At 39.9% G+C, this 24,827-nt stretch overlaps 2 protein-coding genes and 1 long non-coding RNA gene across 3 annotated transcripts in view; 2 read left to right on the forward strand and 1 right to left on the reverse strand.

Annotated features, from left to right (window-relative positions):
* On the reverse strand, window positions 1-3,700 carry LOC311607707. The gene is made up of 3 exons (XR_014782710.1): window positions 3,616-3,700; window positions 2,646-2,740; window positions 1-1,133 (listed from the first exon to the last, which is right to left on the reverse strand). It is a non-coding gene; the product is annotated as an uncharacterized lncRNA (long non-coding RNA).
* The window catches only part of YIPF7 (Yip1 domain family member 7), a 332,610-nt gene that overhangs the window by 133,016 nt on the left and 174,767 nt on the right, over window positions 1-24,827 (forward strand). The gene's annotated exons all lie outside the window — the stretch shown is intronic.
* GNPDA2 (glucosamine-6-phosphate deaminase 2) lies at window positions 3,689-23,797 on the forward strand. The gene is given in 8 exon segments (XM_084799686.1): window positions 3,689-3,819; window positions 6,221-6,383; window positions 10,406-10,507; window positions 12,217-12,399; window positions 17,482-17,666; window positions 19,572-19,746; window positions 22,879-22,934; window positions 22,936-23,797. Coding segments are annotated over 7 exon segments (882 nt in total). The 5' UTR covers window positions 3,689-3,819; window positions 6,221-6,259; the 3' UTR covers window positions 22,993-23,797.

The raw sequence follows: 24,827 nt of genomic DNA on the forward strand, positions 1-24,827 counted from the left end.
ATGGGTAAGGAGCAACTATAGGAGCAGAAATTACTCAGAGGTAGCTGCATTACCAAAGCCAATCCCAGCATGACAGTCCACAATAGTTGGGAAGCTGGATCACATTGCGCAACCTTCAAGAGGCTCAACAGATTGGAGAGCGTCCTTTCCAAGTGACTCTGTTGGTCATCTTCAAGGCAGCTTGAGTGTTTCCTGCTTCTTCCAGGCTTCTGGTCAGTTCTCAGTCTTCTTTGCAGTTCTTTGCCTCCTCTCTGAAAGTCTTCTTTGCACCGGGCTTATCTGAGAGTGACTCTCAGCACCCTTTAATATTTATTCTTAAGAGGGAGGGGCTTAGTGAATCTGGTTAGTTTTAGGGATTTCTTGTAGCTACTTTGAGTTGTTAACTTTCTTTCTTTTTAAAAAAAAATAATTTATTCAGATTACATCCCAATTGTTATTCCCTCACTTGTATCTTTCCCTTCCCCCCTCTCCCTCCTTCCCCTAGACCTGTGACAGAAGGGGACCTCCTCCCTAACCATAGGACCACAGCCTATCAGGTCTCATTCGGATAGCCTGCTTCCCCTTCCTCTGTGTGCCACCAGGCCTCCCCACCAAGGGGAAGTGGTCAAATAGGGAGCACCAGTGATCATGTCAGAGTCAGTCCCTGTTTTCCCCACAGCCATGGAGAATGTGCTGTCCATTGGCTGGATCTGACCAGGAGGTCTAGGTTTACTGTGTGAATTGTTCTTAGTTGGTACAACAGTTTATACAGGTCCCCTGAGTCCAGATCTGTCAGCCTTGATGGTCCTCTTGTGGGACTCCTGGACCTTGTGGGTCCTTCAATCTCCACATTCTTCTATACCACTCTCACCAGGGACCAATAGTGAGTCCCAGCATCTGTCCCCATCCCCTGCTGAGTGAAGACTCTCAGAGGTCATCCATGGTGGGCTAGGATCCAATTGTGAGTATATACAATGTCTGTCTTTCTGGGTCTGGGTCATCTCACTCAGGATGGTCTTTCCTAGTTCCACCCATTTGCCTGCAAATTTCAGGATTTCCTTGTTTTTAATAGCTGAGTAGTATTCCATTGTGTAAATGTACCACAGCTTCTTCATCCATTCTTCGATTGAGGACATCTAGATTGTTTCCACATTCTGGCAATTACAAATAAGGCTGACATCACCCTGGTGTTTTTTTTTTCCAGTCACCTCCAAAGGCATCTGCACTATAGTACTCCTATGCTGCTATAAATTATGTCACCGTCTATGAATACAACCTGTTAAAACTGTTCTACCAAAATCTTCTCTACCTAAAGCTTGACCCTGGGAACACTTCTATGTTTCTGTCAGCTTCTCAAGACTGTATTTAGAAAAGACACATCTTCTCTGTGTATAGTTTATCCCTAAACATAAAGACAATGAAAAATGAAGTGTCTTCATTGGGATTACTTCACATAGCGGGATGTACTAGTTGATGAGGTGGTGATGGTGACTTACATCTGCATTTCTGTAAGTCCTTCTCTTTACTGGTGACAGGAACTGTGTTTGCTCTACTCCTGGCATTCAATCAGTGTTTACCAACATCAATGTGCTTTTAGTCAATATCAAAGAGGCAGTAATGATTTAGCTTTCACACCCTTGTCCTTGTCCAAAACATTTTTTCCTATGTATTATTAAAATTTTTGCCTGGATCTGCAGTAAATTCTGCAAAGAAGATTGTGGTTGGGTTGCAAGTTTGAGAAATGAGAAGACAGCATATAACATTTTGCATCAAGATAGACACATACATCATTGGTATTTATAACATGGGTCGAATTAGTTTTATTTTTGAATGTCCAAAACACTTAGATAAAAACAGTGAAGAAAAAAAATCTAGTGATAAATGCTATTTGTGCACCAGTAAAATCGCAATAATGCACAATAAAACTCTTTTGACAGAAGCTGATAGTACTGATAAAAGCTAACAACTTGCTTCTTAAATTTAGCTTCCATAAAAAATCATGGGAAACATTGTTCCTTGTCAAAATATTAACTGTTCGGTGAGTTCTCATAAATCAGGCCGGAATATCTTAATTTGCTGGAAAGTTATACCAAGACTGATATTTGAGCCAGCCTGGAATTAAAATAAGGGTACCTTACTTCAGAAGTCTGAATAAATAAACAGTACACTGTAGTTATCTTAAATGTGTCATATCTAGGGAAACAGCAGAATGAATCATCTTGTCACTGAGTGCAAATGTTTTGTCTTTTTGGGACTGGTGCTAACTTAATAATCCTTTTCCTTTACGAAGAACTGTGACACACATTCAAAGTTCGTGTTGGCTTCCTCTACCCCTTAGAAATATTTGGTACAAGCCACAAGGTGCTATAATCTAGGGGACCTTTTCTGACACCCTCCTGGGTCTCAGTTTTCCTCTCTGCAAACCTAACTTTGTAGTAGTCGGTTTTCCTCCCTGTAAACCTAACTTTGATGGGGTCTTAGGATTCAAAGTAGTCTCGTGCTTAGGATTCAAAGTATGAACTAAATTCCCAGAAAAGAGCACTGCTCCTATTATAACCTTCAGAGCTGACTATAGCTCAGTCATTGTCGGGAGATGAAATGTTGCAGGTCTAGAGACAAATTATCTCGCGGCGCCTCAACGCTTTATATGAACAGGTATTGCCTACCCTGTGTATGGTCTAACATCCTGTGACTAGTAGGGAACTGCTGCGCTTGGAACAACTGGAAAATTCTTAGATGCTAGGTTGTCACCAGGAAGGATCTGAAATATACAGCAGAGATTTCCCATTTCATTGTAACTTTCTATCTGATGCTTCTCCCAACGTATTTGAAAAGCATAGTGAGTTACTATCGTACTGACCAAGTCAATACAAGTAGTAAACATTGAACCCCTACTCTGATCTACCCAATGGGCAGGACACTCTCCACAGTTGAGTGGAGAGCGGGGACTGACTCTGACATGAACTCTGGTGCTCTGTATTTGACCATGTCCCCTTGGTGGGGAGGCCTGGTGGCACTCAAAGAAAGAATAAGCAGGTTACCAAGATGAGACTTGATAGCCTATGACAATATAGGGGGAGGAGGTCCCTTTAGGTTTTAGACCTAGGGGAGGGGAACAGGGTGAAAGTGGGAGGGAGGGAGGAACGGGAGGATACATGAGATGGGAAAACAATTGAGATGTAATCGGAATAAATTAATAAAATAAAACTTTAAAAAAGCATAGTGAGTTATGATTGTAGTTTTGTTCTGTAGCGAAGGAAGGAAGGAAGGAAGGAAGGAAGGAAGGAAGGAAGGAAGGAAGGAAAGGCAGGAAGAAACTTCAGGAAACTGTTGCCTGGTTGGAATACAGCATTTATGCTGCCCAGGATCTACTTCCCTAGTCATAGCCATCCCTGTTTGGCTCCAGAGTCAACTCTTTCTCGTTCCTTCTTATGTCGAGAGCGATTTTTACAACATTGAGAAAAGTAAGCAATGACTGGGGTGAAGTGATAGATCTAGTATTGCAAGCCTACAAGGAATCTACCACAATCCAACCTCTGGAACACGTAACGAAAAAGAGTAGTGGCAGGGCAGGTGGCCATCCCCCAAAACTTAAGAGCCCCTCACAGGCCTCCTCCTTCAGGTTTGTGGTCCTACCGGAGTTGAGAGAAATCTGCTCTTCCCTGCACCTCCCTTAGCAGGGCGGACACGCATGCGCAGCGTCCTGCAGGGGTCCCTTCCTGTGCTTGTGTTTGCATCCGGGTCCCCAGGCTTCATCGGCTCCTCACCGGCTGGAGTCGCTGGCGGGTTGCAGGGTGTGTTGGTTCTTCCCGCTGTTCGGGCGTCGGAAAGAGGCTGTGGGTGAGTTTAGGGGGACACAGCTCCGATGCGAGGCTTGCGCGGGGCTCGTGGTCGCTGACCCGCCCCGGGCAGCCTGACGCCCCTGAGCCCCCGGGGGCTCTCGGCCTCAGTGAGCACGTTGCTAGGGGTTGCTTAGGGGAGGACAAGCCTTCACCCTGAGCAGCCCCTCTCCGCGCTGAGGCGTCACACCTACCCCAGATCAGGGGAGGGTGCTGCGTGCGGGAGCTCAGTTTTTTTTTTCGGATCGGCCCCAATAGTTAAAAGAGCTGTGAAAGTTCCACAGTGTAGAAGTTCCCATCTCAGAGAGAGCTCAGGGAAAAGCGCTTTTTCTGGGGATGCCCTGCCCGAATGAATCAGCACCTGCAGGAAGCCCTTTGAGCCAAATTGGCGGTTGTTTTTGTTTTTTAAATGCTATCAGGTCACGATGCCAGAGCCACAGAGGATCCACGCTTTAGGTTTCTAATGACTGCGAAACCTGGGAAAGGAGCGTATTAAACATCTGAATAAATGTAGAGGAGAATTTATATTGAGCGAGGGGGATTCAGCGAGCATTTTGGAGGTGAACTCTGCTCCCCAAGAGTAAAAACCACAAACCACTTTCCTGAGCTTTTGGGTTGAATGGTGTGCTTGGAACTTTTCTCACTTTAGCTCAAGTCTAAGACTCACCCGTGACACTTACAGGCTCTTGGACTCCATTTGAGATCTGTTGGAGCTAAGGAGTGGGTCCCCAGAAGGTTTTTTTTTTTTTTAACAATTATTATTAGTGATTCCATACAGATACAACTTTTGAAACATGGGTATGTGTGTCAGATACACTTACTTTTAAGTCTAGCTCCCTCCAAAACATTGTGGCTTTGTAACTTTTTTGGAGATTTTGAATTTAAGTTCCTACATCGAAAGTTGAGAATAATTGCAAATTCAGAAGGTACCCTTTGACGAGGAGGGGGGTGTGGGGGGTGGAAGAAGGTACCGTTTGGCAAGGAGGTCCTCCCTCTCACCAGCTTTGTGTCTGTGGAGCCAGCGTAGTGTTTACCATAGCGTGAACCATGGCAAGTCTGGTAACCAGGGCAGTGGGAAGATCTGTGCCGCTCCTTACAGTTCTGTTTCCTTTTGCTTGTTGCTCATTAGCCATATTAGAAGTAAATATCTATCTCCTGACGGCCGTGACAGCCAGCAGAGTAACAGCAGGTATTTGGGGGTTTTGGTGTAACTCAGGTTATTTTTTGATGTTACATTAGGGAAAAACCTAAACGAAGATGACGTTCACTTTTTAGGCTTTTTTTTTTAACTTTGTGATTTCTTTTCTCTAGATGCTGTTTATCCCTTATTATTGTCCCTAGTGACCATACATTTGGTTGGTTTAGAATTCTGAGTTCTTAGGAATATCATTTAGTTTCTATGTATTATTTGTCATGAGACCTTCTGTTTTTGTTAGCTCAAACATTTGCTTTAGTATTCTGCGTGAAGTGTGTGGCTACTGAACAGGGATTCTGAAACCTCCACATCGTTAAAGGGTTGGCGTTGGTGGTTGACACATTTAAATGAGAAACTAGGCATTTAAATCAGAGAATTGTGGTTATTGGGCATAGAATTACGTTTTAAGGGGTTTTTTTATATAGTAAAAAGTTAAGAAGAGTAAGCACTTCAGAACTATATTTGAATTTTTGTGGAGAATTTCTGTCCAAGAGGCCAGCACTTTCACTAAAGTATAATCTTGTTAAAACCCTTTCTCTGCATACTGTGTGTATATGTGTGCACACACACATATGTGCATTAAGTGTTTCTGTGGTGTATAAGTAATGCAAATTATCTCTGATGGGATTTAAGCATTATTTAACAGAAAGGAAATTTGATCATTATGGTATTTTTAGGGACAATTCTGTATTTTGGTAAGTAATTCAAAGGTGCCAAGTCATTACAGTAGTTAACATGTAGTTTGCGAGTGCTGCCTTCTTTCTTCAGGGATGGTTGCTTTGTTAAGAGTATATAGTATACTCCTGTAGAGTGTAGAATGGTGTCTTCGTTTGAATTTGAATCTGCTGTGTCACTTCCTGCGTGACCACAGGCAAAGTGTGTGAGTCCATGTTCTCCACAGGCAAAGTGTGTGAGTCCATGTTCTCCACAGGCAAAGTGTGTGAGTGAGTCCATGTTCTCTCTGAAACTAATTTACTTCACAAGATTGTTATATGGACTGATATGTGCATCTAAGTGACCTAAGCCGCTGCTGAAAGCTCGGGGCCTGCTTGACAAAAGAGAATGCTAATCCTACTGTTTCATAAGTATGGGTTGTGTATTTATATGTGCATGTCCTCATTAAGTCCTGCCCTTTAGAAACCAATATATTATATACTCTGGGTGTCTGACACATGTCTGAAAGAACTCTGTCCTGGGGTTTTCACAGGCGTGGCCCGCTTGCAGTAATAGCTGTGCATCGCCAATAATGAGGCTTGTAATTCTTGATGACTACGACCTGGCCAGTGAATGGGCAGCAAAGTACATCTGCAATCGGATCGTTAAGTTCAAACCTGGCCAGGACAGATACTTTACACTGGGCTTGCCGACAGGTACAAACCGTGCTTTCTGTTTTATAAACTCACATTCTATAAGACTGTCCAAGTAATAGGGCTTCTCTTAGCCAACTACTTTTCATTCTTTTCTGTAGCTCTGAACATATTAGCATATAAAGCCAGAAACATACGCAGTCTATTGCAGTATCTACATATTGATTCCGTTTGTGTTAAAATTCTGTTTTATCCACTACTCCAAAAATTGCAAATTTAGAAAGTATCCCGACTTAAACGATGATCATGATATTCCCGTACCCTTGTCTGGTGCTCTGGAGTTGCTTGGGCACTGCCTTCATTACTCAGACACTTTTTTTTTTTATAGCTTAGCTCCTTTATTACTAACAGGTGATGACTAAAGTGTGTGCTGCTACTTAGAGATTCCTTGTTACCTTCATTATGAGCTCTTACTTGCTAGGCTTTTAATTTCTATTATTCTGTTACAGAAATTTTTCAAGAGAAAATTGTAAAAGCTCTTGTTCAATCACAGAAATAAATTTAAATACCAAGTACATCTTCCATTGGCTTTATTTTTCCATTAAGAGTTGCCAAAACAAAAAAACAAAAACAGGAGGCAAAGGCAGGTAGATCTCTGAGTTTGAGGCCAGCCTGGCCTACAAAGCAAGTTGCAGAACAGCTACAGAAACCCTGTCTAAAAACAACAATAACAGCAACAAAAATTGCTTTTAAAAAATGCTGAGGTAGTACCTCTTGATTTTTCAGCACTTTTATATTGGTAACTTGTGGTTTGTTTGTTTGTTTGTTTGTTTGTTTTTTAAAGAGCATTAGACCTAGATTTAGAACTAAATTTTAGTGGCAGCAAAGTATTTATTTCATGTACCTTGAGCGTTGGATTCCTTAAGTGCACAAAGGATAAAATAGTAATAATTATAATAGCTGTTTTAGTGTTGTTTTGAAACTCAGCTAAAACAGTGTTATGTGCAAACCTTTTCAACGCAGTAGATGCAGTATAGCTTTAAGTTCTCATGAGTATTTTATTAAATAGACTATTTTCTCCTCATCTTTCCGCATACTCTAAGTATATAAAAATCTATAGTCATGATTCATTTTACTTAGGTGATTTTTTTTATGAATTACATTTTTCTAGATGATTTGGTTGGCTGTTCTGTTTTCTGTCTTTTTGTCTAGGAGGAAGGTCTTGGCGAGAATGACAAAGAGGTATTTTTGTGAAGTAGGCATACTGGTTCTGCACGTTCAAATGAGCATCCTCCTGTAGGCTTTGATGGTTCAGCAAACCTCTGCACCTGTTTGCACACTATGACTGGCTGATTCTTGGGCCACCCATGTTAGTCATTTTGTCTTAATTATGACACAGAAATAATAATTTGAGTTGGGGACAGAGAGGCTTCAAAGTCCTGCATGTTAGCAGTCAATACTAGCCATGTTTCTTACACATTTAAATTTACACCCAGCGCACCTGCCAAGGGCAATCTGAGAAACCATGGCTGGCATTTATGCATTCTCTGTGTTGAGTGTTGATGCTGTTGGTTGGTTCTTTCACTTCTGCTTCTTCTGAAACTGGAACACGTATGTCTGAGGTTAAAGACAACATCCTGTACATAAGCTATTCTCCCACCAAGCATAATTTCTGTGGCATGTGTATATTTTAAGTGGTTTTTTAAAAAAAGGTCTGCATATTATGGTCCTGACCTGCCTGGGAACCTTATTTTCACCGTCCCCCTCCCCTGAATTGGACCGGAAGTAAATTGGACTGCCCGTGGTTCAAAGGATAAGTGAACTTTCTGGCTTACTGTCTCTTAACGCATATTGCTGCCTTGTTACACCTGTGTGTGTTTTGGAACTAACCCGCCCGGTTTTTGGATCCCTGGCTTCATTGCCATTTGTTATTTAGCAAATTGTGTGGAGACACCCGCACAGCAGGTAGCCATCCGCTGGGCACATGGACGTCATCCTTGGTCCTAGTTCTCCATCTCGGTCTGTCTTACAGATCACTGTGTGGTGGTCAGGACTCCAGCCCTTCGTGCCTCAGGTGAAACGATCTGAGGACTAAGGAATGAATCTTTTCAGAGTCTTCTTGCTTCATTGCCGTGCCCTAGAATTCTCTGGGGTTGTTTCTCTTTGTGTCATAATTTCGTGGTTGGTATCTGTGTGGTATGTTCTTCTCCACAGAAAGAAAACCCTAACCGTCTTTGAACCACAAAGGCACCTGTTAGGCTTGCTTATGCAGTTAAGTGACTATCCCAAAGTAAATAATAAGATGACATTTCTGCAACAGGTTCACTGTTAGCATCTCCCCCACCCTTTCCCCCTTTAACTACATTGATTGAATGTCAGAAAGTGAGTGTGTTCTTTATCACTACCATTGTGGCATCTTCTCACTGGATCAAAAGCGTATAACCTTAAATCGAGCGACTCCTGGCTTTCTAACAGTAGACGATTTACGTGCTTCTAGAACGGAAAAGACAAGCATAGTTATCTATCTGTTTATTCATAACTTATATGTGGTATACTTATAAGTTAACATATGCTTAGCCTTAAACTCTATTACTCATCTGTTCTCTGCACCTATGTGGTATTTTTCATTTATAACCACTGGTTATTCTGTCTACTCAAGTGGAGAACAGTCTGTACTCCTGAAGCCTATACTCCTGAAGTCTATACTCCTGAAGTCTATGCTCCTGAAGTCTATGCTCCTGAAGTCTATACTCCTGAAGTCTATACTCCTGAAGTCTATACTCCTGAAGTCTATACTCCTGAAGTCTGTACTCCTGAAGTCTATGCTCCTGAAGTCTATACTCCTGAAGTCTATACTCCTGAAGTCTATGCTCCTGAAGTCTATGCTCCTGAAGTCTATGCTCCTGAAGTCTATACTCCTGAAGTCTATACTCCTGAAGTCTATGCTCCTGAAGTCTATGCTCCTGAAGTCTATGCTCTTGAAGTCTATACTCCTGAAGTCTATACTCCTGAAGTCTTCAACTCCTTTGTTGTTTTGTTCAGAGAATGTTTTTTAATCTAGCAGATGTCTAAAACTGCCTAAGTCTAGCTACTACTCCAGAAAGCATTTCTGCGGTGGTTTTGGTTTTGGTTTGTGATAATTCCTGGATTAGAAATCCATTCCCTCCAGGGCTGAAACAGTCAGGTCATGTTTTAATAAAGGAACCTTTGTTCTTGGGGTTATAATAAAAAATAGAAAGCAAATTTAATAAGCAAAAGGAATCAATCATCCCACCATAAGCTGATAAACTTCCCTTTATTGTGTCGTATCATGAAGCAAGCAAACACCCTTTGTGCTAAGTTAACAATTTTATAGAACATGTAAAATAAAACAATCACCATATAAAACATGGCAGGTTTACTCTGAGGATCTCCCAGAAATTCTCTCCGTATTAAAGATACGGGTCACAAAGGTTTCTCTCTGTACCGTCTGTGTCACTCATGCTTCAACTCGAATTGTTGTCAACAAGTGTGGGGTATTTTTTTTTCTTTTCACCCAGTGTTTACTCAGAAAGACTTTAGTCCTGTCATTTGCAAAGGCAATTCCAAATACCGGGGACAGTTCAGAATAGCTTTACAACGTCCATTTTTGTTGCGTTTCCAGCTTTACTAACCAAATTAGGGCTTAATGAAATCCCAAGGCATCATGGGAAGAAACTAACGATATCATGAACAAGAAATCTGCATTTAAGTTGTTTGCCTATTTTTTTGTTTATTTGGTTTTTGGGTTTTATTGTTGATGTTTGGTTTGGTTTAGTTTTTTTGTTTTGTTTTGTTTTTGTTTTTTGTTTGTTTGGTTTTTTGAGATAGAGTTTCTCTCTGTAGACTTGGCTACCTTGAACTTGCTTTGTAGACCAGGCTGGCCTAGAACTCACTGAGATCTGCCTGGGTCTGTTTCCCTGAGTGCTGGGATTACAGGCGTTTACCACCACTCCCAGCTTGTTTGCCTATTTTGAAATGTTGAATTACTTATAAAAATTTAAGTATATATATTTTAAATAGATTTTCAGGTTATTTCAGAAAAACGGATACTTTATCTTTTTTAGGGAGCACACCATTAGGATGTTATAGAAAACTAATAGAGTACCACAAGAGTGGAAACCTTTCATTTAAATATGTGAAGACGTTTAACATGGATGAATACGTAGGTAAGGTATATTTGAATATGGTATTTGAATATGTTATATGATACATTTTGAATATCATGTATCTTTAGAATTTGTAGACCCTTTGTGCACTGCTCTGTGGTGAAACTGATCATAGCACAGTATAGTAGAGTGAATACAAGACTTAAAAACTAAAAATATACATTCATTCTGCCATTTACCTATGAGGGAGCTTTGAGCATCCATCCATTTACCTATGAGGGAGCTTTGAGCATCTATCCATTTACCTATGAGGGAGCTTTGAGCATCTATCCATTTACCTATGAGGGAGCTTTGAGCATCTATCCATTTACCTATGAGGGAGCTTTGAGCATCCATCCATTTACCTATGAGGGAGCTTTGAGCATCCATCCATTTACCTATGAGGGAGCTTTGAGCATCCATCCATTTACCTATGAGGGAGCTTTGAGCATCTATCCATTTACCTATGAGGGAGCTTTGAGCATCCATCCATTTACCTATGAGGGAGCTTTGAGCATCCGTCCATTCACAAGCCATTCGCATCCCTCTTCTCTCTTCCCCCTCCCTCCCTCTTTCTCCCTGTTCCACTCTCCTTCTCCTTCTCTGCCCCTCTGCCTCTTGCCCCAACTCCCCTTTCTTCCCCCTCCTGCTGGCTCCCCCCCCACCCCACCCCAACTTCTCTTCTCCCCCCCTCCCGCCCCCCGCTGGCTGGCTCCTCTCTCCCATTTTCCTTTTTCTCGCCAACTGCTGCTGGTTCTCTCCTTCTTTCCTTAATCATAGAAAATTAAGTGATACATATATATAGGTAGTTTATATAACTTTTTTCCCTTCAAACTAGCTTATTTGTGTTAGCACCCACAAAACTTGTGTAATTTGTTAACTTGCTTAACTGGAAGGACCTGTGACGGTCCTTAGAAATTCTATGATAAAGCATAAATATCAGAAAACACTTTCAGTGTCTGTAGAAGTTATAGCCAAATAGCTATTATGATTCAACATACTTTGCATACATGCAGGATGAATACAAGAGGAACGTGGCCAACAGTTAGTTCTCTAAAAATATATAAATGATGGTGGTAGCTGATACCCATGAAGTCTCACCAGCCTGTGTGCCTAAACATGACTTGAACAAAGATGTCACAGTGTGGAAAGCGGAGTCTCAAGAGGCCTCCACCCTAGACAAAGAACTATAGGCAGTTAAGGAAGGTGGAGAATGGGAGACACGGTCTTCCACAGGGAAGAGCAGAGCATACTGATTAGCTGTTCAGTACCAAATGGCCAACCTTGAAAACATACGTACAAGTAACATTATATATTGGCACGTGCGCTCTCATGCATGCGTACTTGTGTGTGTGTGTGTGTGTGTGTGTGTGTGTGTGTGTGTGTGTATAACAAATATTTTTAAAGGCAAATGATGTCATTGTAATCTCAAAAAAAACTATTAAAAATGCAAAACTCAGTCTCACTGAGTTTTGTTCGTGTTCTATTGTTTGCATCGCAAACCCTACCAGCTATATGATTTGGGGGGAAGTTCTGTGTTTGTGCGCTTATCTACAAAATGAAAATGATCATAGTATTTTCATATGTGTTGACAAATTGTTAGTGTAGATATTTAAAGTGACACACAAACATATATTAAACATATACTTTATGCCAAACATTTAAAAATTTAATGTATAGAAAAAGATTTTTGGAAATAGTTATAATTTTATTCTTAACTTCATATTTAGGGCTTCCAAGAAGTCACCCTGAAAGCTACCACTCTTACATGTGGAATAACTTCTTTAAGCATGTTGACATAGATCCTAACAACGCTCACGTCCTTGATGGGAACGCCGCGGATTTGCAGGCAGAGTGCGACGCATTTGAGGAGAAAATAAAAGAAGCCGGAGGAATAGATCTTTTTGTTGGAGGTATGTAAGACAACACTGTCGTCAATCATTTGTCTGCAAATATTTGAAGTAACATTATTTTTTTTAAAAAGGACAGAAATGTCACCATTGCATAATGCAAGAAAACCAAAAAGACAAAACCACCTGTTAGCACCTGTTAATATCCAGCTAGAGAAGCTCAATAGTTTTTCATTTAAAATGCACAAATAAAGAAGTGAAAATAAACTTAAAATTGCAACAGTTGGCATATTGTTTAAATTACGCCTTGAGAAGTAGGTCCCCATCCCTGGTCACCTCTCCTGATGACCTCATGAGGTCGCCCGTACCACGCACGTCCTGAAACTGTGCGGCTTGTCATGAGTGAAAACCTGTGTCTTATTCTTTTGCTCTGGCACGGGCGGCTTAACAGACGAGAGCTGAGTGTATGGGAAATGGGTAGGTTTGTACCAGATAAATCCAGTTATGCTAGGATCATTCAAATCAGTTAGGAGTGATGTAAGATTTTATCACCAGCTTTTGGATGAGTTTATTTCTATAAATGCCTTGACAAATTCCCAAAGGAGTGAATGTTTAAGTTAAAATTATATATTTATGTGTGTATATGTGTGCATAAATGTACCGAAAATAGGAGTTTGTTCCTTCGTAGTAGTAGTGGATCTCTGCTACCAATAGGAAACAGCTTGAGAAGGCTGTTGCCATCAGAAAAATATAGATCAGCTGCGCTAAAGCCAAAACCCGTTTCATGCCAATCTCTAGTGTTCAACTAAAACCAGTGCTCTAAACTACCTGTATATATTCTGTATCTGATTTATGAGAAAGTGCGCAGAACTGTGTACACCAGGGGTGGGCTCATGGTCGACGTGGCTGGGTACGACTGAGGTGTTTAGGTGCTGGAGGCCTTCACAGTCAGACTTAGATTTGCATCTCCCATCTCTCTGTGCCTGGTGAGCTTACTTAACTTCAGTATAAATAGATCATGTGTAAGACAGGATTAATTCTCACGTTCTCAACACTTGTGGAAATTCAATGCATTAAAACATGTATAAACTGTCTTAGAATATTGCTTGGCACAGAGCTGACTCAGGGCCACTTCAGTGTTGTCTCCCATGAGCTGTAGAGATGGATGGAGTTGTCCCTTGGTCCACTGAATTCCCCATGGTTGTAGCTAAATTATTTGTGGATGACCAAGTGAGACTGAACTCTTCACTGAGGAAATTTTTATCTATGTGTAGCAGAGCCAGTGCTGTTAATTTTCTTGTATAGACAGAACTGGTATTTGTCTGTACAAAGCTGTATGTTTACTATTTTGCATTTTAAATAGAATGCTATCCATTTTAAATAAAATTTGCTAATTCCACTTTTGTAATCCCATGGAGCACTTTCATATCCTACCTTTGTAAATATAGTTCTGTTTTGAAACAATTACCATTTTTACCTGCCAATATTAAGACTGAGGTACCAGATGTTTATAAATGTATAAACAAACCTTAGTTTTGATATTTTCCATATATCAATATTAATTTACTGGACCATGCCATTGCTAAACAGTTTATCTTAGTTTTATTTTTCAAAGGAATATTTTCCCTGATTTATTCTTGTATTGAAAACACATTCTAGTTGTTTAAAATTAATGATTAAAATGGTTGTTTAAAGATATTTGTAGACATTTATTTTCCCTGTTAATCTGTTGACTCCACAGAAGGGTCCGTGTGACAAATCCCTCCTAGATTTCAGTACAAGGAAAAAGAACGTACTGGGCAGGGGGTACCAGATGAAGCCTCATGTTCTCGTCTGCCTTCTAGAAAGAGTTCAGGGTGTAGTATGTTTTTAAGGCTGCGACTCTTTCACCCAGCATTTCCAGTCGAAATTCATCATTCCCCATTGCTTTAGGTCATTTCTCTCCCTGTCTCTTTTCACTTATGTTTTTTGTCTGATACCGCGAAACAAACAAACACTCTTCTCCCTTCTAAGTAACTGGAACACTGGTTATATGTAGGCTTGTTACTGACTCTTACTGTCACTTTGTTTTTAAGATTTATTTAATTATTATTTATACAGTATTCTGCTGGCATGTAGGCCTGCAGGCCAGCTACAGGAACCCGATCTCATTATAGATGGTTGTGAGCTGCCATGTGGTTTCTGGCATTGAACTCCGGACCTTTGGAAGAGACTGAGCCATGTCTCCAGCTCTGTCACTTTGTTTTTTAACCACATTCATCTTAAGCTTCCTAAAGTTGTTTCTTTACTACCCGCCAAACAGAAAACATTTTTAAGAAAATGCTTTACCCTTTCATTAACACCCTGGCTGGAGTCTGAAGGCCCAGGGCCTGACATTTTATATGTGCCACCCAGAGAGCATGGAGAGGAGTTAGCGTACGCTTCGCCTTCCACTGGGGCCCAGTCGTTGGTGAAGGAGTCTCACTTGATGCTTTGCATTTCTCCGTCTGAGTTTCTATCTCTGGGATTTTAAGGATGAGGCTCGGTCTCTGGGTCTTACCACTCACCCTTCTTTTGTTCCAGGGTTTGGTTAATAAAAACACTAAGAACTGTGCCAAATGGGATCAAAGTATCAGCTCTATTAAAGGTAAAGTTGGAAAAGGGATTGTAGGTTGGGCTTGAAGCCAGTGTTGTTTTCCCCTTCCACTGTGGGTCGGACTAGGACTAGAAGAGCCTAAGAATAAAAACCTGCTGCTGTTCACCCCAGGGCGTTAGAGCATGGCATCCCTTCCCCTGGTAGAAAAGAGAAAGGAGGAAATGTGCTTTGAGAGCTGTCATTTGTCTTCTGATGGCAGAAATGTTGAGAAAGGTAAGGTGTATCCCGAGTTTCTAAGGAGGACCCAGCAGTAAGGTGCACAACCGTGGGAGTTTGTAAATAAAACTGAACTGTAATAACTTTAAAAAAAAATTGTATTTTGTTTATATAAAATTTTAAGAAGACAGCAGGGGAAACTTCCACATTTCTTTTAATTTTTGAGGTCTTGGTTTGGCAATAACAGGATAACTAGTGGAAGGGAGCTAGCAGTGTATTACTTGGAATGATTCTGGTTTAATTCACAAAACCTAGAGGAGGGCCCAAGCTCTCATGGTTCAGAAAGAACCACAGTGCCTCCGCTCTCGAGCACTGGGCCATGGACCAGCAGCTGTCATACAGGGCGTGTGTGTGTGTGTGTCCTCTGCTTGTGGTCACCAGGTGAAGATCAGCTCTAAAGAGTGATCTCCGTTACTTTACCTGGGGTTCCTTTTCCGTTGCCACACCCACTCACTATGAATTACCTTTGAGACCACCACACACCTCCACACTCCCCAACTCCTGCCCCCGGCAATGGGAGTGGAGCAGAAGAGGTGCAGCTGGGAGAAACTGCTGAGCCAACCAAAGAGAAGTAACATGCAGTGACTCACTCAGCTGTGGTTTATCGAATGTCTCATGTGTGTAATAGTCTGGTCCAGGTAGCAGTTAGAGACACACAAAAGAGCTACTCACAAACTACCCTCAGGGCCATAGGACCAAAGGAAAGACACATAATCAGACGAGTGAGTTCTTGAGATGATGCCAATATCCTAATTTAGATGTGAAGGCCAAAGAGTTAGCTGAATATAAAGCCAGAAATCAGCCTCTGTTGTGACAGGAAGCAAGGGCAGTGCTTGCTTTCAGTAGCCCAGGTCACCACTCGGACAGGGCTTCTTAGGATACCTCGGATTTGTTGTCTGAGGTTTTTCTATTCCTAGCTCTAACCTTTGTTCTGTGTGCATGTAACGGGAATGTGTGTGCGTGAGTACGAGTCCATGCGTGGTACATCTGTATACCCCAGAGCAAAACAGTTCTTTGGAAAACATAGAAATTCTTAAGTATAATTAAAACATACTAGAAATAGCTCTATTCTTAGGAGTGGGAACAGTCATTGGATATTAAGCATAAGTAAGTCGTTATTAAAAAGTACCTCTCCACTTTAATCAGTGCAAGACTGCTGTGCTTTAGAACATTTTGCCTTATATTGTTTTCATTTTTCTTATCTTCAAAACCAGATTATAGTTTGCAATATTTTATCAAAGCTTGAGAAATTTACATATCAGTGAAATACAGTTGTTGTTTCCTTAAAGTAAACATGTAAAAAGTATTTTAATTACTTGAGAGAGTTAGTGAGTTTGGTGTTTTATTGAAGCCGCTGTGTAAGCCTGACAACTAGGATAAATATATAAATTTTTATTTTTAAAGATTCTTGATTTTATGAAGAGAGTTATCTTCATTTGTCTTCAAATAAAGAATACTGTGTTCTTTCCTGTATTTTAGAAGCCATCTTAGAATATAGCAGTTGTGTATAGGCCACATACCCATATGTCATGAAATCTGTACATCCAGTGATACCCAGCATTCCCTTCTTGTAATATGAAGGAAATGGAATTTAGCAGAAAGGTCTTGCATGGCTCCCAGTAAGGCTAAATTGTTTGCTTAATTTTATTTTAGAGGTGTGTGTGTGTGTGTGTGTGTGTGTGTGTGTGTGTGTGTGTGTTAGATTATAGTGAAAGATCAAAACTGGTATCATGTATGATCTTATGCAATCTATATATTATGAGGAAACAAAACTAAAGGGGCACAGCAGTTAATTGGCTCCCCTAAACTGGAATGAGGCAAAGCTAAGTGAGAGTATAAAAGACCGCAGTCAGTAATCAGAAGGCTAAGACGAGTGTATTTTGGTGTTTACTTAACGGTGGTCCTGAAGGGACATTTATTTTTATTCTACATCATTTTCTTTTTGTATTATCAAAAGGGTGGCAATGAGGAAAGCAGCCACAAAGTTACCAGATATCTGTTGTAAAACTGCTTTGTAAATGGGCTATAATGATATATAACTGTAACACCTCCCTGCTAATTTTAGAGCTATACGCCATTTCTTGCTGTGTATACAGTATACAGTGGAAACACTAAGTGAAATAGAGAAACAAATATTTAATCTAATATTAGGAATTCAGCTGTAAAACAAGGTAAGTATGCTTATGGTTATTTCTTTGACTTTATAACTATGTTGAAATTTGAGAAGAAATGCTTACTCTCTATTGGAAATGTTTATTTCGTGTTTATATGAGTGTGTATATCTGTTTTGAAAGGAATAGGTCCAGATGGTCATATTGCTTTCAATGAGCCAGGATCCAGTTTGGTATCAAGAACAAGATTAAAGACTCTAGCAATGGACACCATTTTGGCAAATGCTAAATATTTTGATGGCGACTTATCAAAAGTGCCAACCATGGCTCTAACTGTTGGTGTGGGCACAGTGATGGATGCTAGGGAGGTAAGAACTGTTATTTGATCGTTTTTTTTTCCTTTCATCCTGAGTAATTATGATACTAAATATTTTAAATTCATCTAATTTTTTGATAAAGATGTTTAGTTTTCAGTGACTAACTCTTGCCTTTCTCATTAACTTGTTAAGAATCAACAAAATGTCAGCCTTGGCTATAAGCCAGGCACCAGGAGCCTCCTGTTCAACTGCTCTTTTCTCTGCCTGCTCATGCTTCGCAGCCTGAGGTCTCAAAGACCTTAGTATCTCTGTGGCTTTTCTGTCATTTGGTTAGTCTTAGGAAAGAGCAGGTGCGACAGTGGCTCAGAGATAATGTCCTACGTAGTTTTGGAGCATGTGGCATTGAGTAACACAAAGTGCTTGGTGACTACACCGAGGAGGACTGCCTGTGGTGGTGTCCCACAGTTTGGTGCCCAGTGCCCACGTGCTGGAAGGAGAGATCTGATGGCTGTACCCACACACAAAAGTAAGAAGCTCTTTAATATTTATTTAGAGAAGCATTATAGAGAGTCTGTTGCCTTCCAGTGAGATTGTTGGCATGCTAATGACCTAAGGAACCTTCATTACTACACCAAAGCTCCAAATATAGTGAATTATTAGAGAAGACGTGAGTTAGCCAGTAATGTGTGTCCTTGTGTATGGAGTACACATGTACACATTTCATTTTAGTTGTTACTGTAACAAATATTTCATTCTTAAGATAATACTCTGACTAATTATGTCCAGCAAGGAAAGTTAATTTATAAAAATTTTTTGCTTCCCTTATATCAAACTACTTAATTTTTATTTAATAATGACAGATGGTTTTAACTAAGTTGATTCATTCAGTTTCACAATGAAAATCAATTTGGATTAATATTTTATAAAGAAATACAATACCTTAATCCATTCATCTTTCATGTCCTATACTTTAGAGTAGTACCTAGTCATAAAATATGCACACAGAAAAATAACATTTTTATTTTAAACACTCTAGGACTATAACCATCTTAACGTTTTAATAATTGTAATGAGAAAAAATAAACAAGCTAATCCAAACTCAGAAAGATCAATAATTCACATTTGTTTTCACAGGATCAAGGTTTACGGAAGGGAGGCTCTGTGGGAAGAGGCAGGGGATCAGTTATGGGGAGTGAATAAAGACAGGAATGTGAGAAAGGATATGAGCCGGACAGTGGCACACCCTTGATCCCAGCACTTGGGAGGCAGAGGCAGCCTCATCTCTGGAAGTTTGAGGCCAGCCTGGTCCAAAGGCTACACAAAGAAACCTTGTCTCAAAAAACCAAAAAGAAAAAAAGTGGAAATGATTAGTGATTTGAGTATGTGAATTTATGAGAAGGTCAGAGAGAATCCCACCATGCTTTACTGTGGAAGGAATTGCTGGCCGAAACATCCCTCTGACACACACTCGCATGTGTCTTGAGTTACTTTGCAGGTGCTTAGGCATGTAAAACAAGGAACTTGCAATTTCTATGATCTCCAAGAGTATCTCTTGTCCGTCAAAGGGAGGGGGTCTGTTTCAGGAGAGCTGAAACTCTGAGTTCAGTGTGTTTGGAACAGCTTTAAAGATAATGGTGCCCATCAGGTGAAGCAAAGTTCAGGGTTCGTTCAGTGTCTTTCAAGTCACTGTTCTTGTAGAACACTTGCTTTTCTCATGTAAGACATATTTTTTTTTTTTTAGCTGAACTAGAGAGACTTGGGGTATGAGCCCAGATTATATAAATTCACTGAAGAAACATAGCCATGTAACTTTTTTTTTATGCCGGAAATCCTACACTTTACTGTCCCAGGCATGCATTTCACCCATCAGTACTAAAGTGCTCATCTGGTCCTCACTTAGATGTCATCACAGAGCTTCCCGCTCACCGTTAACAAGTGATGCCCATGATTCTGCAGGTGATGATCCTCATAACAGGTGCACACAAGGCATTTGCGCTGTACAAAGCAATTGAAGAAGGAGTCAACCACATGTGGACTGTTTCAGCTTTCCAACAGCATCCCCGGACGATTTTTGTATGCGATGAAGACGCTACTTTAGAGTTAAGAGTCAAGACGGTGAAATACTTTAAAGGTGAGCACTGAGGTTCAGTTTGCATATGAGATTTTCTTTTTTATAGCCTTTGAGTGCGAGCTCTACCTCATCCTTCTAACTGTAAGCTAATCCACGGTTAATGTGCGTCACCTACCGTTCCGTCTGTGCTTCCTGATGTCCGTTCAGGCATGCTAAAGTTGGTATCACGGTGGGTATACTTTAAAACAGTATGAAATAAACAGCTTAGACTTCTGAATATTGATACTTCTTCTCCTTTTTCCTGTTAGCTAGTTATTACTCTTCAAATATTATTTGTACTGAGCTTTTTATAGAAAAATGTTTGACACAATGAATGCTTTAGGAGGCTTCTTTATTATGAGCAAGCTCTATCCTCAAGCTCAGAAGCATAAACTGTTGTTTAGAGTAGCTTTGTTTTACATGGAACATTAATTAGAAGTCAGTGCTTCACAAAATGCACAATATGTATGACAGTACTGGGACATGGATAAATTTTCATTTTTACTATAGTAACATTGATTAACAAGTGTTAAAATGTGATGCCAAATTGAACCTACATTTTGTAACTATCACTGCAGAAGGAAAGCTGAACAAAGTTGCTGTGTGTTATTGACTCTGGACTGAAATTGGAATGGGATGTCTCTAAAAATGAGTGTCATCTTGCTTATCTGGTATATTTTTTTCCTAGTGTTACTTAAGATATGCTTTCAGCATACAGCATTCATTTTAAGAAATAGATAAATATTATACATCAACTTAGCGGAAATCAGTAAGTCACAGTTCATGTGAATATTTGTACATGAGAAAACTCTTAAAGGTGGCATACAGATGACTTAAGTTGAGTAACCAAATAATCCTGACCATACTGTATATGTGGTTTTGTGTTGTATTTCTGTTTACATTTTCTCTTGCTCCTTTTACTAAATATCTATGCAAAACATTTTAATGAGGATACATAGCTAAGTGCATTTCAAAATTTACTTAAATATTTCTTGTAAATTATTTTCTCATTTTTCCCATTTAAATTCACAGTTTACACCAAGCTACAAATATATTACATTTTAGTTTTTTTATTAGATTGCTTTCATAATTTGTTTTAATGAGAATTCTAAATGCATCTTCTTTATTGAACTACTTAATTCTCACAACTGTACTAGGCAGTGAATTCTCTTTACCTTTTATTTAAGAAAAAGCAAAATCACTTAGCCAATCGTAGAGAGTAAATCACATTATATACATATTTCAAATATAGTTTCACACATTAGGCATATGACCACTTCCGTGTCACACCAGTATTGATGTGATATAGGCTACACAGAATAATCTGTGCAATTGTCTATAGTATTTGAAATCCTGTTTATAGTAGTACCCATTCTTTTGGTCACAGAAATCTTTTTTTTATTAAAAATTTTTTACATATACATTTATATTATTGCACATATATACAATATTTTACCTGTAGCAAGAATAACCATGACACAATCAGGAATTATATAAATGTTACATTCTTAGTGTTTCAGCTATTTGTATTTGATAGCCTTGAAGAAAACATCTTTCCTATCTTGGTGCGTCCAAATTTCTAAATGTAAATCAATCACATATTGTCATTAGACCTAGGTTAATAAGGTGTCTAATAGTAACAATGTTAGTAAATGGAAACTTACTCACTAATTACCTATCAAAAGATAAAATTGAATATTTGAAAATTTATTTAATTCGCCTAAACTGTTCTTTCCTTTAAACTGGAATTTATGTTTTTGTACTAGTGTTCTTTCAGAGCACTGTTGTCATTGAAGCAATCTATGTCCCTTTGCTTAATCCCAGTAAATTCACAGAGGTAGAGTTCAGGTAGAACCACATCATAAGGTACTCTGTCATAAGGGACTGGTATTAGATAGAACCTGATTCATTGTATCATCTCTACAAGAAATGTCAGGAAACTGGTGCATTTTTATCAGAAGAGTTATTTTCTTATTTTTATTACTTATATACCAATTATGTACACTTTTTAAAGTAGCTTTTACCTGGCCTTATAGTCAAATATTACTAATACTACCTAAAGTATTTTGTTTGCAAGCAAGATATCTTATGTGTAGAAGCTATTTACAATGTATAATTTTAAGCAATTTTGCTGCTACATGTATTTTAAAGCTTTAATGTTGTTAGCAAATGAATGGATTGTATCAAGCAGAACAATGTCCATATCAGTGGTTCCCAACCTGTGGATCACGGCCCCTTTTTCAAAAACCTCTATCTCCAAAAGCATTTACATTACAATTCATAACAGTAGCAAAATTGGAATTATGATATAGCAATGAAAATAACTTTACGGTGAGGGATCATCACAGCATGAAAGCTGAGGGTCACAGCATTAGGAAGGTTGACAGCCACCAGAGATGATGCATCACAACTGTTACATGTAAATCCAGGGCTTGAGAGTACCTTTGCCTTTGATGTCCCCTCTGCCACTGGCCCTGTGATGGTGGCGGAGTTGACTTGAAGCAGGCTGTGAGAGAACTCGGCCTTTGTGTTTGCAGTTGCTCCAGAGAATGGAATGCTTCTCCCTTCCCTGCTTTGCAGATGCCTCTTAGGCTTTTCTCTTATTGGAGCACTTCCCAGTACTCTCTGCCCACCCTGCTTCCCAGACATGATCTTCTTCACTGTGTGTAACCAGTGAGAAACCATCTCCAAAAGTGAGGTACAGTGAAAAGAGGAGGCACTTGACATTGACTTTGGCATTCGTACACATACGTACAAACATGTTAACACATGCAACCCCTCCTTCAAAAACTGTATCCTTAGGGTAATCTTGTGGAAGACAGCTCTCGTATTATGACAGTTAGGCCCCCCACTTCCATCTGCTAAAGCAACGACCATAAAATCAAAACATAAACCTCCCGACAAACATACTAGCTAGTCATGTTTGGATTCACCAGCCTGCCTTTCTGATGCTCAAGACAAAAGCTGAGGCTGCGCTGGGACTCCTGAAGCATCTGGAATGTTCTGCATCTACACTGATCAGTTGAATTGCTTAGTCTCAGTAGACCTTGCAATCATACAGGAATGAAATATCGTGTCTTTTAGATCTTTTAAGTTAGAGCTCAAAGTTAACAAAATTATAACTAGAATTTTGGGGCTTTTTTCCCCTTCAAGGTTTAATGCATGTCCACAACCAGCTTGTGGATCCACTACACAGTATGAAAGAAGGAGACTGAAGGAGACCTCAAGCAAGTCTGCTCGGAAAAAGAACCTTTTCTTACTAGATGAATTTTCAGCTTATGCAATAGGATAAAAAAAATGGGGAAATATGAAGACTCGTTTATGAAGAAAACATTCCATATTTAGAATGTGCCTGTTTTGCGCTAGTGCCTAGAAGTAATTGGATCCCAAGACTGGTTGGCTGTTAGACGTGTACAAGCTATTTAGCTGCCCATAAGCAGCATAGCCGTGAAATGGCTGCATTTTAAGAGATCTGCATATCAGGTACTATCAGTGACATAATCTCTTTGACTTATTAATCTATAAGACACTCCAACCCTTTCTGATATCATACTTCTATCATTACAAACCCTCACTTTTGGAATGTATTTTCTTGTGCATCGCACACATGCTTTTTGCCTGTAGTTGCCTTGATCATCTTTCTACAGTAGCACTGGGTGTCAGAAGTCCCGCTATTCATTAACAAGGAAATCTGAAGAGGTGACAATGCCCCAAAGTAGTTTACATCCTTTCAGAAAGTATGTGTAAGTGCATGCTTCTATGCACCTTCTTATGTCGTACTTTTTTACAGATATGCTTATTTTTATTTAATGATATGGATTAATGCCCTTAATAAAGAAATATATTGGCAATTATGAGCTTTATACATAGCTACAAATTTAAGAAATCCTTTTGCAGAACATTTTCTGATTATTGTTGAATTTTGTAAATCATCCTTATATATGTCTAAAGGGATATTAAGTATATACTAAATTAGTGTAAACATTTAAATTGTGATAACTTGCATAATTAAGTTTAAAATAAAAATGTTGTTTTCTATATTTAATTCAAATAAAGTTTACAATAAAAACAATTATCTAATTTTCTTTCTATGAGTGAAATAATATTCATTTGGGAGCAGTTAATGGAAACTATGACACTGCATTTGTTACCACCAGGGAACTGAAAACAGAACCTAAAAGGGCTGGGGTAGGGGGGAAGCTGGAGAGAAGGCCCAGCAGCTGAGAGCACTTGGGCTGGGGTAGGCGGGAAGCTGGAGAGAAGGCCCAGCAGTTGAGAGCACTTGGTGGGAGGGAAGCTGGAGAGAAGGCCCAGCAGTTGAGAGCACTTGGTGCTTTTGCAGAGAGCAGGGCTCAGCTCCCAGCACTCATGGTGGCACACAAACCCGTTGTAGCTCTACTTCCAGAACCCTCTGATGCCATCTTGTGGCCCCAGGGCACCAGGCACACAGGTACTGCAGACAGAGATGGAGTCAAAACATATTAACAGTAATGGTGCTTTAATTCACAGTGATGCTTTAACAGCCTTGACTCTTATGTATGAAACTAAGCCAACTTAAAGAAAAACACATTTGGAAGATATTGAACCGTGGGAATATAAAGGTGCAATACAAATCACTGAAAGCTGGGAAGCCCTGTACAAGACTTTCACATGATCCCAGAGCACCTAATTAATATTCTGGAGCCTCTTAGGGATCCATAGCGTTATGATCTGCCTTCTGACCTTAAAGTTCATGTTTCAAATAGCCTTCTGAAGAGCACCATAGAGTGTTATGGACTACATTAAAATTAAGCTGAGTTCTAAATCCCTCGGAGGCTATTCTGCCTCGCTACTTAACATAAAAACTATAGCACCAGACAGGCACTCCAGCAAGTAGAAGTTGGCGCATAATAGCGCTCTTTCTCTCCTCTCCATACATGCATACATATGTATCATGCTGCCTCAGCCTACCCACTGTTATGCCCAAATTGTGAGAGACCCCCTCCTCCAACAGACCACCCAAGAGCTGAGACCAAATGCAACCTCAAGGAAGTCTTTATTGCAGGCTGGAGCCAAGGCCACACCTATGCACTGATGCAGCAGACGCAGGGAAGTGACCCCGA

Source organism: Acomys minous (assembly GCF_964271855.1).
Source record: "Acomys minous genome assembly, chromosome: 10".
In the NCBI taxonomy this organism is placed as follows: domain Eukaryota; kingdom Metazoa; phylum Chordata; class Mammalia; order Rodentia; family Muridae; genus Acomys; species Acomys minous.